The sequence below is a fragment of the Scyliorhinus torazame genome, chromosome 21 (genome assembly GCF_047496885.1).
Source record: "Scyliorhinus torazame isolate Kashiwa2021f chromosome 21, sScyTor2.1, whole genome shotgun sequence".
NCBI lineage: Eukaryota > Metazoa > Chordata > Chondrichthyes > Carcharhiniformes > Scyliorhinidae > Scyliorhinus > Scyliorhinus torazame.
Window position 1 is genome coordinate 36,026,073 of NC_092727.1, and position 12,040 is coordinate 36,038,112.

Consider the following 12,040-nt stretch of genomic DNA (forward strand, 5'->3'; position numbering starts at 1 on the left):
ATATGCTTTGAGAGAATTTCCATATCCCCACTGTGATGAGTGTAGGAATTTCAGATATATTGCATATGCATTTGGTGAAGTAGGGGTTAAATGCTTGGCTGAGTGTGTGTATGATGGTTGCAGTAGTGTTTTTCAAATTCCAGCTTTGCAAGATAGCTCGGCTTTTTGGAGCCAGAAGTGCAATTAAAGCATTGTAAAAGTTTGGACGAATGGACTTTTATTCAGTTTAAGAGGGTTTCCTGCGGAATAGTTAAATCAATACATTGTGTTCACTTGCGTAAGACATGATAGTTAATGGGCCGAGCCAAGGGATGGAGCAGTCAGGTGTTGAGATTTAGGTTTATTCTGTGGGCGGATGGTGAGCTGAGAAGCAGCTTTAAATGAAATGAAATGAAAATCGCTTATTGTCACAAGTAGGCTTCAAATGAAGTTACTGTGAAAAGCCCCTAGTCGCCACATTCCGGCACCTGTTCGGGGAGACTGGTACGTAATTGAACCGTGCTACTGGCCTGCTTTGGTCTGCTTTCAAAGCCAGCGATTTAGCCCTGTGCTAAGAAATACAGCCAGAGATTGTGCATTATTCTGACAGGGGGTTGGCTTCTCCGATTTTGAGACTAAGTGCTGACGCCGGCGTGGAAACAGGGGTGTTGTACGACAGCAAAAATGGCGCAACAGCTGCAACGATTCAGCAACTCTAAATGGGCTAGCACCATTGGCACGTGGAACAAACCGGCTCCAAGCGAAACGGCGCCGGATTCGTCAGCACTTGATTGGCGCACATGAAGCCGTGATTGGCGCACATGAAGCTCACATGCCGCTTCCACACTTAAACGACCCTTCCCTCCCCCCCCCCCCCCCACACACACACCGTCCCACCCAACAAGATGGCTGGAAGGAGAGCAGTGCCACGGTTCAGGGACGCTAAGCTGCAGACCCTCCTGGACGCCGTGGAGGAGAGGCGGATGGCCCTGTACCCCAGCCGGGGAGGAAATTCATCAGGCGCCGCCATTCGCCTTGCCTGGGCACAGGTAGCAGAGGCAGTCAGCGCCTTGGGCAATGTCGTCTGGACTGGCCTCCAGTCCAGGAAGAAACTGCACAACCTCCCCAGGATTGCCAGGCTGAGTAGGCAGCACTGCCCCCCCCCCCCCCCCGTCACCAACCCCCTTCCCCTGGCACCAACCCCCTTCCCCCCCGCACACACAGGTAACCCTCCCCCTCCCAGCCCCTCCCTCCCCCCCAGGGCTGGCCAACCCCCCCACCCTGTCCCACCCATGCCAGATGCAATGGCCGGGTGCCCTGGCCACTGATGCCATCATCTCTCCAACCGCCCGGCTGCATGCGTCGGAATGTCTAACAGTGCCATTGTTTGTGTTTGTCCCACCCAGGAGAAGGCCGCGCACAACTACCGGGAGTGGGAGAAGAACAGAGGGGGATCACCAGATCTATGGCTCCTCACAGTGCCCAAGCAGAGGGCACTGAACGTGGTCGGCCACCCGAAGAAAAGGAAGGCGCCGACACAGAGGGCGGCGGCGGGCGAGCAAGTGAGAACCTGCTTAGTTACAGAACCCCATGGCACATGTGTGGACATCCCCTCTACACCCCCTGCAACCCCACACCCCCCTCAACCCCCCCAACATGCACACCCTCACCCCCGCAACCCCACCCCCCTCACACCACCAACCCGCACCCCCTCATCTCCCTCATCCCAAGCCCCCCTAAGCCCACAACCTTCACCCCCCCTGAACTCCCCCATCCATCCCATCCCGTCCCGTCACGACCTCTAGCAATAAATGACATCTTGTGTCTTAAAGGACCTGCCGGAGATGAGGCCAGTCCATGTGGAAACCCCTGCCCTCAGCCTCTGCCAGTCCCGGTTCCCCCTGGATGGCAGAGCACTGAGGGGGAGAGAAGTCTGAACACCAGCCCTCTGCCCGAGACTCAAGAGACCCCAGAGCTCGGGTCGGTGGAGGACACAGACTTTCCGCCACAGCTGTCTCTAACACCCTCCACCATCTCTGCATGGGCACATTAGTGAAGAGGCTCCGGGGACACTATCGGGTGAGCACCATACATCGCATCCGTTATAGCAGGTGGAGGTAGGAGCAGCCAAGGGTCCTTGATGGTTGGAGGGCAGGCCAGCCCCAGGAACCATCCGCTGCCCAGACGGGTCCCGGGCTCCTGGAACATCCAGTCCCAGCCACAGTGCAGGTGCAGTCAGAAACCCGGGGACGAGAGGAGGGGATAAAGGACAGCTTCCAGCACCTGCAGGCACAGGTGGAGGAGTCCATCCGCGTGCAGGAGCAGGGGATGATACCAGTCATACGTGCCACCCAGGCCGACACTGCACGGGTTCGCGGTCGAGGCAATGGTGGCGATGTTGTCGGATATGAGTCACCGTGTGCAAGGCCTGGGGCATTCTGTGCAGGTGGTTGCCAAGGTCAGGACAGGGCTGCCCTCTCACAGGCAGCCATGTGGCAGAACCACCTGGACATCGCAGCGGTGCTCCTCAGCGTGGCCCAGTCACAGCACGCCACGGCTGAGAGCGTCGACGACATTGCCCAGGCGCTGGCCAGTGTGGCGCAAACACTGGGCGGGGTGGCTGAGTCCCAGAAGGATGTGGCCCAGGTGAAGAAGGAGATGGCCCAGTCCCAGAGGGACTTGGCCCAGACACAGAGGGAGGTGGCCCAGTCCCAGAGGGAGGTGCCCCAGACCCAAAGGGATGTGGCCCAGCCACTGGCTGATGTGGCATAAACCCTCAGTGTGGTGGTACAGTCCCAGATGGAGATGGTCCACTCCCTGTGCTCCATTGCCGCAAACGTGCAGACCCCGATCGAGACCAGAGAGGGCCTCCAGGGCTGACAGTGCCAGGTGGCGGGTGGGCCTCAGGGGCTGCTCCACTTTGTAAGGTTTTCGGGCAATTCGGCCCTTTTTGGACTGCCCAAGGATAAAACCCAGAGACTGTAAACTGGACACTTTTCAGCCAAGGGAACGTAACCAAATTTCCCAGCAGGCTTGGTCCGCTGAGCTGAGTAGGGGCATAGGTATTTACAAACCCCCCCAGGAGCTACAAGGAAGAAGGAGCCAGACAACTAGATGAGATTAAAACACAGACAAAGGGGCATGGTAATGCTGTAAGGGGCCTGCCTGCAAGCAGGACAATGGGATGGTCATAGCCCCATGCAGATGTAAATGACTTGGCCTCCACCAGAGCAGAATCCAATTAACACCCCATCAACATAGCAAGGTGAGAATAGCAGCCATCTCCGGAGCAGCTGGAAGACTTTGAAAATCTTCACAAGAGAGCTTAACCTTGTTATCCCAAAAAGCAGACTGTCTGGGCTCAGTATATTGCGCTGGAAAAGCCCCTTGAAGATAAACGGTAGAAAAAACCAAGTTGGAGGCGGACCTGGGGGAGGTACTCCAATCCTGACAGAAGCCACCGGCAGGAACTCACTGGGTGGAGGGGGCGGAGTCGGCGCCAAATTCAAATCGCGGCAGGTCTGCCTGGCTGGAAGGAGCGGACCTGCGAGGAGAACCCGGAAGCGAACAGCTCTGACCGGCTCAAAGGGGGCGGGACCAGCGGGAACTTTAAACTTGGACCGATACAACGCAAAGGGGGAGGAAAACCCGGAAGTCGACAGCTCTGACCGGCTCAAAGGGGGCGGGACCAGCGGGAACTTTAAACCTTACCAATTCAATGCAAAAGGGGCTGGCCGAACACAGGAAAAAGCCAGGTAAAACGGATATAAAAGGGGCTGTGTTGCGATTGAGGGGCGCTTGGCTTGACCTCTCCACCTTTGACTTGACCTCCTGCAGCCTGTGACTGTAAGTACCCTGCAGCAGCTTGCGAAACTCCCTTGACCTTGATAGTGGTTGAGGCTTTGGGGAAGGGGACTTGATTTGTGTTCTGTGTCATTGCTAAAACTGTGTAACAATAAGATTTTACGTTGTGTCCGTTATAGTACTTTCTGAATAGACTTAGTTTGTGTTAGAGTTTAAGATTTTATTATAATTTCTTCTGTTTGATGATTTTGACCTGGGTTTTGCAATAAACCTTGATTTGCTGATAATTGGAGTCGTTTAAATTCTTCAATCTCTCACCAGCGATCTCTGACCAAGTCATTGTTAAGATACTCCTCACCTTAATTCCGGGTTCGAGAATCTAGGGTCATCTTGAACGATTCACTCAGGACAGGCTGCTGGTTAGGTAATAAACAGCAGTGTCCTATTCTCTCTCTTGGGAAAGCTACTCCAGCGAAGTAGGAACCGGGTGGGTGTTGCACCACCGGCAAGAGAGAGAATCACCTGGGCATTGGTGGGGGTCTGGATATCTGTGTGATATAAGCCTCAGGCTTCCGGTTAGGGATAAACGGCAGGCTTGATTCAGTGCTCTCTTCCGTGGAGGTGTCCCAGTGCGGCATCCCCTGGCCTCTGAAGTTTCAGTGCCAGCTGGAGAGAGACACACACAGATACTCAAACCCCAGATATCGGCCCAGTAGTGGAGTAGCAGAGATGGAACCCTCTACAACTTGCACCCCCATCCCATGGAGTAGCCTGGAAGCTATCGGGGACCCAAGTTAAGAGGAGGTGATGGGGCCCGTGCCGGTGACTATTGCAGGGGAGGTGCCGGAACAGCGCAGCACCTCGGACACCCCACCTCCTTTCCCTGGTGCATCTGGTGGGCAGCGGGCAGAAAGGGTGGCACCACGCCACCCGGGACGCCCGAGCAGCAGCCTGGCCCATCCAGGCCGGGTTGCCCCAGAAGACGCGCCAACAGAGACCTTTGCCAGCAGAGCAGTAGTCACAGCAGTCCGCCACCACTCCTGCTCTACCATCTGGGGAACAACCTAGGTGTAGTGTTAGGGCTGTAAGGCCAGAAAGTTAGACACCGGTTAAGTTGACATGGGTGCAGGGCACGGTTAGGAACAAGGGCACAGACTGTGTATATTTGTTCACAATAAACTCCTGTTAACACTGTTGAAACCTGCCTTGGTGCTGTCTGATGGGTGTGTAGGTGGGACGGTCAGTGCTGGCTAGTGGGAATGGGGGGTGGGGGACGAGTGCAGGCCTGGTGGGTGGACCATGCTCCCCACCCTCCCTCCCTCCCCCCTACCCCGACCGACCCCAGCACCCCCACCCCAGGGATTCGACGGGACCGTGTGATGGACTCACCTCGGATTAAGGGATCATCCTGGTGGAAGGTGCTGCTGTGTACATGAGTCAGACATTGTCATATGATGTGGAGCACGGAGCTCATCACAAAGCGGGTTGTCATCATCCTCCATCCCATGGACCAGACCCGCTGTCACTGCCAGCCCAGTGCCCCCAGCTCGTCGCGCCGCAGATATGTGTTGTGGAGGGGGTGTGCATGCGGGTGGTTTGGTGGTGTGGGCAGTGAGGGGGTGTGGGTCTGGGATGGTGGTGTCCGTGCCCCAGGCCAGCAATCCCGCTTCCCCCTAGTCGGTGAAACGTGAGGCGATGAGGGGGTCCCGTGCGCGCTGGCCCTGGCGATGGCGTTGTGCGGCCTGCCATCCCTACCCGGGCCCCATGACCCGCTCATTGTCTCCCTGCCCCGCATCCTCCTCGTGTGACAAGGTCTGTCCTTACTCCTCAACCTCCTCCAGCACATTGCCCCTCTGCTGCGCGATGTTGTGTTGGACGCAGCAGACCACCACGATGTGGGTGACCCTCCTATCCTCATATTGGAGGGCCGCTCCAGAGTAGTCTAGGTACCTGAAGCGCATCTTCAGGACTCTGTAGTAGCTCTCGACCACACCCCTGGTTGCTGTATGGGCATCATTGTAGCAGTTCTCGGCATCGGTCTGTGGCCTCCGGGTAGGCATCATCAGCCACGACAGCAATGGGTAACCCCTGTCGCCCAGCAGCCAGCCCCGCAACCGGGGGGGTGCCCATCAAACATGTCGGGGCTCACCGAGTGTGCCAGTTTGAAGGAGTTGTGCACGCTCCCCGGGTACTGGGCCCAGACGTGCATATTGCGCATCTGTTGGTCGCAGATCAGCTGGACGTTCATGGAGTGGTAGCCCTTCCTGTGTAGAGCGACCTGTTATCCGCAGGTGGCCGTAGGGTGTCATGCATCCCATCGATCAGCCCCTGGACCCGGGCATCCCGTCAATGGCAGCAAACCCGCTGCCCGGGCATCCTGGTGGGTGCGGTCCACATGGTACTGGATGTACTGGTCCACCTGTGCATATAAAGCCTCCGTGATGGCACAAATGCACTTATGCGCCGATATCTGCAAAATCCCAGACAGGTCCCCACTCGGCAACTGGAACGTCTCCATGGCATAGATGTTGAGCGCGATTGTCACCTTGATGGTCACCGAGAGCGGGTGTCCTCCCCCATACCCGAATGTGCCAGGTGTCCCACCACCTGGTATATGTGTCGCACTGTCTCTCTGCTCATCCGCAGTCTCCGTCTGCATGTCCAGTCTGGCAGGTGCTCAAACGACATGTGATTGCGGTACATGCAGGGCCTCATGCGGTGCCCCCTTGGCACCTCCTCCTCCTCAGACTGTTGGCTGCCGCAGGGTATATTGCAGAGCTGCGGCCATCGCAACGGCGGCCAGCATCACAGGTTGGTGTCCTAAAACCATTCTCTGCAGGGGGTGAAAGGCCAACATGTTAGACTGGCACATACTGCCGTGTCCACCCAGGTACCATGGGCAATATGGTGGCTCCGGTAGGCACTGTGGGCCTCACCCACGCATGATCCCCCCTACCCCCTCCTCCCAACCCCTGCCCCGTCGGTGCCCCCGATCCTGGCATCCGTCCCTGCTGCTAGGGGCACCGTTGGTTGGCACTGCCCTCACTGGGGGCTGCTGTGGGTGTGGCCCTGTATGGTCTCCTGGTAGGTGGCTGCCGGTTGCGTGGGGTGTTTGGGGCAGGGGGGCCGCTGTGACGGGGGTGCGGGGGTGGGCACACCCATATGGCTGGTGTCACTGTACAGAACCAGGGGCCGGGGTGGGCGGTCAGCAAGATGGCCTCCGTAATGGCGGTCAGTGCCTGGCCAGCGTCCCAGCCCCATGGGGGGCATCCCAGCTGCTCGGCCTGTCCCCTCCCCCCCACACCCCCTCCCCTCCACCGGCCCTGGCAGGGACCCACTCGCTGCAGCCAGCACGGCCGGTGTCCAGGCAGGTAGCCCACAGTCACTCCATGCCATTTCCTACCTCTTCACTCTCACTCAGCAGCCAGGACGCCAGGTTCATGATTTTTAGAACCACAAGTGAACCACGCTATTGGGAACTCGGCTCATCAGAGACGGTGAATCGCGGAGGCCCCTGAGCATCGGGCGTGGGGCCTGCAAATGATATGCCTACTGTACTTTCACGCCGCGCGTCGGGTGCCGTATTTACGCCATGATGCCGGAGGTGCCGGAGCATCCCGATTTGGTGTCCCGGGGGGTGGGGGGGGGGGGGGGGGGGGGTGGAGGGGGTTGCGGGGAGAAAGGGGAACCAGGATTTTCAACCGCTAACTATACAGGCACATAGCAGGGGGATTGTGCGGAAAAGTGGGTAAAACGGAGTTTGATTAAGTTGGAAGCTTGTATGGAGCATAAATACCATTGCTTACCAATAGGTCTCAATAGTTGGGTTCTGTGTTTTAACCTCTCTATAACCTGATCATATGAACTGGACGGGAATGTCAAATTGGCATAAACCTACCTGATTACTTGAAACAAGGGGATTATTTGCAAGTGCCTTCACCACATCAGGCTTCAGTGAGTTAATGAGGCTACATGGAATTCCTTTGACAACAGTCTTCACTTTACTTCAATAAGAAATAGAAAAATAAATTCAATCAGAACGTAAATGAGCACTGCTTCTAACTTAATATTAAAATTTAATTGATATTTTCATGCGCATTGCATAGTTTAAGATTTCATAACAATTGCCACAAAATTATGTTGAAATACTACTTTAAAACCTCTTGGAATCGTAAGAATTTCAAACAAGATAAACACACTTTTAATACATCCAATGAATGTTGATACAAGACAGAGAGATTGCCGAAGCTTTTCATCTTGCACTCGTCAGGATGAACACGAGAAATTTCAAAGAATTTATACCACAGGAAAAAAGACCAACAATTGGTTGGCAAGGGATTCTGTGTTCTTTAAGTATGGATAGTTCTTGCCTTATTTAAGTTGTCAAGGAGAAATCAACAGGGCAGTACTTGCTGAACAAACCTGAGTGCCCTAACAGCTGCACTAACTACCAATTTAAAATAATCACTCAAGCTCCTAATGTGGCTCATTTACACCTGCTCAAAGTGACATACATTCATACACAGGCCGGAGAAAATAGCCATTTAAAGAATTTGGGTGTAACCGGAAAGTATAACACTGGCACATTTGATGCCTTTGAAAAAGGAGAGGGGAGAACTGGACAGATTGGATAGTGAGTAGAAAACAAGAATTAATTTGGAGGCATTAAATGATGAAGGTAGCTCTGCAAACAGAAGGAACATGTTCAAGCTTATATATTTTTTTAATTACCCGCTGGCTTTGGGTGTCTTGCAATTTTGCTGTTGCTTTCTGCATGACAGCACCTCAGCCAGAGTTGTCTTGCCAACCAATCAGTACCCTTTTCTGCTGTAATATAAATCGTAGTGCTCATCTGAAATTTGTCATTCTTGCATTTGTCCTGATGAGTGCAAGAGGAAAAACTTCAGCTACATGTCTTTCTTTTCAGCAATATTCCAGAATTTGTATCATGAAATGTTCTGGTCTGTAAGTTTGGTTCAGTTGGCAGCTCCCTCTTCTCTGACAATGAAGGTTGTGGGTAATTACCTGATGTTAGAGGTCAAAATATAAGTTGGTTTTCCAGTGTAACACACACTGAGGCAGTGCCACATTGTTGGAGGTACTGTTCTTCAGATAAGTCGTTAAAAATTGTAGTTTAAATGTCTGGCATAGAAAAGGGTTAACATGAACTGAGGACAGCACTGTCCACACTGTGCATAATAGGAACTGATGACCCAAACCTAGAGGTCAGTTTTGTACTGGGCAGAGCAGTGTATGGAAGCAAGCATGGAAGCAGCTCTTAGCTTAGATCTTCTACTGTACTTATAGTTAGCAATAGTTAATAAATATTTACTGTTAAACTACTCAGGACTCAGAACCTCTTCATTAGACGAACTGACTACCATACACCTTACAACAAAAATACTGCCTCGTCTTGCTGCTCGTTTGTCTGTGATTAACATTAAAAAATCCATTTGTACTATTTGAAAGAATGGAGTTCATTGGGCTTCCACAGTATTCCCCAAACAGCTTAACTAATCAATCTTATTATTGCTGACTTTAATACCTTGCTATGAACAAATGACTACCAACACAATAATAGTTAGCACACTGTAAAGTAATTTACTGTATATTAGATGTTTCGATGTGTTTCTGACAGAAACCTCACTATAGATATTTCAAGTTATTATTGTTCTTTAAGCATGGGTAGTTTTAACTTTATTCAATGCATATACACAATCAACAGTGAAACAAAAATAACATTGGCAATTCTTTAAATCAAAAAAACTAGCAATTTCTTTAACAAATCCTTCAAATTGATAAACCTAAAATGCAGGCTAGAAAGGTCTTGGGCTCACCTCATATTTTTAACATCATTGAGTTGGTCTTTAACACGATTAATGACAGCGGCAGACTAGAAAATTAGAAAGAAAGTCATTTGTTTCCGGAAGGAGAGCATCATCGGAAAATAATTTCATTTCAGAACAACATTAGATGACATCTTTCCTTTTAAAATAACTGTACATAACACAACAGAGAGAAAATTCCTTTGGCTATCATCTAGATTCATAATTATGTAGCAATTTCTAATAGAAGATTTGTCAATTTTTGGGAATTGGCAAATAGCAATTAAAATAACAGCACAATCTTATTGATCATGCCAAGAGGGCTTACCACAGTAACTAGTAGCATTTTAAACAGTAAAGTAAGGGGGCGGGATTCTCCGTTAGCTGATGTCAAAATCGGGAAAGGTGGTTGGTGGGAGAATTGGTTCCGGCACTGAAATTGCAGCAGGTGCCGATTTGACGCAAAATCGCAATGCTCCAACACCTTGACAGTGGCGTCAATGCGTTCCAGAATGCACATACAGTAGGCGCCATTTGCATATCATTAGCCCACCCGATATTCTCCGTGGCCTCCGCGATTCTCCGCCTCCGATGGGCCTAATTCCCGATGGCGCCGTTCACTTGTGCTTTCAAAAATTGTGAAACCGGCATGGCGGCTGCTGAGGGAGAGAGAGGGGATACGGAAGATGTCCAACATCGCCATAGTTTGCTGACAGTTGTGCTGCTGGTTGAGGGGCTTCTGCAAGGGCTGGGGGGGTGACCAGGAGATGGGCTGTGGAGTCAGGGTGGACGGGCATGGATTGTTACCGCACCCGGCAAGGCAGCCATGCAGCTGCGCAGACCACTAACACCCCAATTTGAACCTAGTATTGGTATCCCCCCAGGGCACCCCCATTAGGCTCATTGAAATATGTACTCGCTTAATTCAACCGGAGCCCGGAATTCACCGGCCTTGCCAATGAGGCCTTAACTGGGCACCATTTGGTATTGCTTCACAAAGTCATGAACTCGTTATGTTGGCACCTCGGGGGGGGGGGTCTCACTGGGAGTTGAGGCCCCCGGGTTGTCGGGGACAGGGCGGGTTGGTACTCTGGCACTCCCCTTGGCACTTAGGCACCTTCACAATATCACCTGGGCACCCTGAATACTGCCAGGATGGCCAGAACAGCAGGGGCACTGTCAGGGTGCCAGGCTAACACTACCAAGGTAACTAGGTGCCAGCTTTCTTGTGCCAGGGGTCAAGGCTGGGGGGGGACCTTGCCCATAATAAGTGGAGTGAAGGGTACCAGAAGACCCCGGAAGAGGTACGTTGGGTGAAGTGTGGGGATCCTGAGGCTGCGATGGGGGCTCAAATGGGGCTTGAAAGATTGGGGCTGCCTTTAAAAGTGGCACCTCGATCTGTGAGTCACCTTGACGTAAAGAATGGCTTTGATGGGATGTTCCTTGGCAAAGTGCAGTTGAATAGCGCTGAGAAACAACCCACTAAGTAAACTTTAACTTGAGTCCGCTGAATCGCGCCCGACATGTTGGTTGATGCAGCGCTTGGGCTGTTGTCTCTCTTCCATTCCACTCCCCACATACTATGTTCTTGTGACTTATGGTCTTACCTGGCCCTTGTTCCAAGGTTTGCCTTTTTTCAAGTAGTCTAAATTAACAATGTCGCCAGATTCTTTCAGGTTTTCTACTGGAACTTGTGGCACCAGTGTATCTGGAAGTTTTTCCAAGGCTTCATCAATTTTCACTGACTGCAAGATCTGTACAGTTGAAAGAAATTCTATTAGCTCATGTTTCTGCGAGTAACAATCATGTTTACATTGAAAAACAGTTCAAACATATGGGTGTATATATAGTCATCGACAATCAACTGCTTCACGAGCACCTGCCATCAGTTGAAGCCCTTAAATGGGAAATTACTGCCCACTTAAGGGGAGAGGTGCGGGGGGTGGGGTGGGTGGGGTGGCAGGCTTGCCACGTGGGTAATATAAAAAAACAAACCCTGTTGGATGTGCTTGCAGGATGCTGGGAGGGGATTCTGTATTCAAAGGCACTCAGTTCTGATTGAGGAACTCGGTATCAAAGAGGAGGGCCCACAGAGAACCACTCCCTGCCATTGCTGCCAACCCCCATCCCCATGACCTCCATCTTAGATTCCCCAATTCTCATGGTGCCCAGTAACGGTGCCAGGCCTGGGCTAGGTGTTGTACCAGTAGCAGCCACAACCTCAACAAAGGCACTTCTGATTGATCACCAGTTGTCAGCAACCTTTGGCCCCTCCCCCTCCGTCTGCTCCATTCCCGGGGTCCTTGATCCCACAGTGAAGCCCACTGCTGACCTGTTAAGTGCCTGAGTGAAACAAGATATTGCGGACTTTCCCAAAAAGAGGCCACGTGGATCTTTGGAGCTGACGGCCAAGATCCCCATTGTCTCCTCAA

The 12,040-nt window shown here is 52.4% G+C and overlaps 1 protein-coding gene across 3 annotated transcripts in view; it reads right to left on the reverse strand.

Annotated features, from left to right (window-relative positions):
- Positions 1-12,040, reverse strand: part of LOC140398254 (otoancorin-like) — a 164,977-nt gene that overhangs the window by 82,140 nt on the left and 70,797 nt on the right. For all 3 annotated transcript variants that reach the window (XM_072486700.1, XM_072486699.1, XM_072486702.1), the window contains 3 exons: positions 11,216-11,362; positions 9,621-9,676; positions 7,682-7,787 (listed from right to left, as the gene is read on the reverse strand). In XM_072486700.1, the coding sequence (XP_072342801.1) occupies positions 7,682-7,787; positions 9,621-9,676; positions 11,216-11,362 (309 nt within the window). The remainder of the gene's footprint in view (positions 1-7,681; positions 7,788-9,620; positions 9,677-11,215; positions 11,363-12,040) is intronic.